Source organism: Toxorhynchites rutilus, chromosome 3, assembly GCF_029784135.1.
Source record: "Toxorhynchites rutilus septentrionalis strain SRP chromosome 3, ASM2978413v1, whole genome shotgun sequence".
NCBI lineage: Eukaryota > Metazoa > Arthropoda > Insecta > Diptera > Culicidae > Toxorhynchites > Toxorhynchites rutilus.
Genome location: NC_073746.1, coordinates 17,134,234 through 17,137,360, shown reverse-complemented (window position 1 = coordinate 17,137,360; position 3,127 = coordinate 17,134,234). Strand labels below are relative to the sequence as shown.

Below are 3,127 nucleotides of genomic sequence, written 5' to 3'. Positions count from 1 at the left end.
GTACACACCACGTCTCAAAAATGTTCAGCAAGCCTTGAAGATGATGACAATCATTTATGTCTTCGACAATAACGTAGACCTTAGAATCATCAGCATAGAAGAGTCTCGTTCCACGTGGCAGGATAAATGGCACGTCGTTCATAAACAATTCGAAAAGTAAGGGACCTAAATTGCTCCCCTGAGGCACTCCAGATATGTTTGTGAACGACTCGTACTCATGTGACCCTATTCTCACACACAAAGCTCGATTCTTCAGGTATGACTCGAACCACTCGACAAAACAACCCAAAACGCCACATTTCGCTAGTTTTTCGAGAAGGATTTGATGATCAACCCGGTCAAAAGCTGCCTTCAAGTCCAAGTAGACAGCATCCACTTGGTTACCAGCATCCATGGTGCGAATACAACGCGATGAGAACTCAACTAGATTGGTGCCCACGGATCTTTGTGGGTAGAAACCATGCTGATTCGTTGAGATGTACTGCTTGCAACTGGCAAAAAGCGATTCATTTATAATGATCTCAAACAGTTTCGAGCAGGCGCAAAGAGAAGTAATGCCGCGATAATTTTTAGCATCTCGTGTATCTCCTTTCTTGTGGATGGGGTATAGGTACGATTTTTTCCAGCTCGAGGGAAACACACGTTGCTGCAGTGATCGATTAAAAAGTTTGGTCAACGGAGAGGCCAGTACAGAACTGCATTTTTTCAACACTGCAGGTGATATTCCATCCGGGCCTGGAGCATACGAGAATTTAAGCCTTTGAATTGCTTTGACTACATTCTGTTCAGATATTTCGAACATTTCAACGCTATATACATCCCGAGGAGCATTCTGGACAGCTAATCTCACCTGTTCAGGTTGAGCTGTAGAACCGTTGAAAGCGCGTTTGAGCTGTCGTGCAAATAGTTTGCATTTTCCACTGATCGAGTCAGCAGAAAGTTCCGTAGACCGGAGACCGGAGACCGTTTTCATTTAGCTTCGAGTTGACGAACGACGAACGAAAAAATGCTTCCAATTTTCAATTGTAAATCCACGGAGAAAACATCAAACATATATTCCAGCATTAGGGTAAAGTCGGGAAAGACAGGGTGGGGAAGATGGACACCTATGTATGATTGATAAATTACATTTTTATTTAAAATTTTAATGATGTACAAACCTGCAATACAGTGCAATACAATACCTTTGACATTTACTGTGTACACCTAGCTGGCCTTCTGTTAAAGTTGTAAATAAAAACAGAAAAGCAATCTACAGAGAGCTACTTGATGCAAATTTTCGTCTACAGAAAATAAGGTTCTCATTATCGTTGTCGAGTAATTTTTTGGGGTATTTTTCACTACGTGACATCTCTTCTCTTTCAGTTTGTCGAATCAGCGGTGAAATTTTCTCATTTTTACTCCAAAACTATTGACGAAAAAAAAATATACTAATCATGTCAGGTATACTGAGAGGAAAATTTAGTATATATGACCAATGTTTTGGTAAATATTACCAATTCGCTAGTCATTTTCTACCCTACTAATAATTGATACATCCTACGAAAAAAAAAATTGGTAGACACAAATGTCAAACAAAACTGTGGTTTGTAAGTCCAGTGTTGGCACAATTTCGCTTTTAGTAATGGCTGATTGATTGGCCCTCCATTGGTTCAATATAATTTTTATTTCAAATATTTTATTCTTATTAATATTCTTATTCTATTTTTATTTTTATAAAATATTGAAAAGCTCTTCGCGCAGGCTTTTAGCGAGCGAGTTGGGTATCACAGTACTCAAAAGTGTGCTTTTTCGGACACTTGCGAAATTTTGCTGGATCGCAAATTGCATTAATTCGTTCTCGCCTTCGAAGATGATTTGACGCCGGAAATCAGCACCACGTCGTACGTATTCGAACGGGACATCTAAACAATGACCCTCGATAATGCATCTCGTACGCTCTTCGATTTCTTTGATGTGGCTCACACTGGTCACGGGTGTCTCTTATTCGAATACGTTACCAAGTATGATAACCGCGTTCAACACATGGAACAGCGTTATTTCTACAAATTAGAACGAATTGCGTAACACAGTGCCAAATATTTTGAGAATGATGGAGCATTTACCTATTTTTTCTGGAATTCCCTTTGGCACATTGCACATTGGATGTGATTATTTTCGATTTTCCAATAAATCTCCCTCAGAGTTCGATATCGGAAAAATACTTCTTCGCGGTGGAATGTGTCACGGAAAATGCCTTCGACGAGATCGCAGTCTTCTGCAGTGGGCTGTTGTTTTCCAACCTATGTTGATGTTGTTGTCCGAGGGGAACATGCCAGTAGGGGCAATTGACTCGATTTGGCGCTAGGCTTTAGACGATTTTTTTCTGCCGTGTCGACGATGGATTTGCATCTCTGTGTCGAAGTTGTTACTCCCGTACGCCAAGCCGGAAGTCAGCAGCACCTGCTCGTCGTTTTGATCTTGTGACAGCGGAACATCAAATCTGCCGGAAGAAAACCCTTGTTATTAATAATATTCCGAACATCTTTCACATATCTAACTACGAAATTTATCTAAAATAGCCAAGATTCGTAGCGCTGTCGACCGGTTTCAAAACCGGCACCAAATCGTCTTCATTATTGCCACTATTGACCGCCTTCACCAATGGATCTTTACCTTTGTCTACTTCTTTCCTTTGGCGGATTGCTTGATTGCCGATCGAATGCTCCAGTCGCGCTTCTAATGATTGCCTCCGCGCTGACAATACGACCAGAATTAAAGATGTTACTGCTTGATGTGACGCTCCAAATCCCGGCGGAGGCAACATGTACCGATCCACCAACGAAGCGCCTTGAAGCAAATTTACCACGCAAACTGACTCTACCCATCATCCTCAGACGCGGATTTTCTGTTGTTGAGCTCCGTGAAGTCGTGATTTGTGGAGGAAATTGTGTCGTCAATAGAACACATATCGTTTTCCCTCCGATCCTTCGATGGAAGGATTAGTGGGCTGCTGTCGCTGGTAGTGATGGTGATGGTTTTCGCTGGGTTGTTGTTTCTTTGTTTTTAAGAGGCTTTAAACTTTGCAGTTCATTCGCCTCCACTCGCTGGGTGCCGTCGCCAAGTACTGCTGTCGAACTTATGTTGT

The 3,127-nt window shown here is 41.7% G+C and overlaps 1 protein-coding gene across 1 annotated transcript; it reads right to left on the bottom strand.

Moving 5' to 3' along the window:
* Positions 1-2,307: 2,307 nt before the first annotated feature.
* Positions 2,308-2,912, bottom strand: LOC129774868 (uncharacterized). Its single transcript, XM_055778903.1, has 2 exons — positions 2,656-2,912; positions 2,308-2,482 (listed from the first exon to the last, which is right to left on the bottom strand). Exons 1-2 carry the CDS (start codon positions 2,868-2,870, stop codon positions 2,344-2,346), a joined length of 354 nt encoding a protein of 117 aa, XP_055634878.1. The 5' UTR covers positions 2,871-2,912; the 3' UTR covers positions 2,308-2,343.
* Between the last annotated feature and the right edge of the window lie 215 nt (positions 2,913-3,127).

Excerpts from the sequence above, each read along its gene's own strand:
- LOC129774868 (XM_055778903.1), bottom strand. The coding sequence starts at position 2,870 with ATGATGGGTAGAGTCAGTTTGCGTGGTAAATTTGCTTCAAGGCGCTTC. Across the intron at positions 2,483-2,655 it reads AAGGAAAGAAGTAGACAAAG|ATTTGATGTTCCGCTGTCAC; the intron begins GTAAAGATCCAT and ends TTCTTCCGGCAG.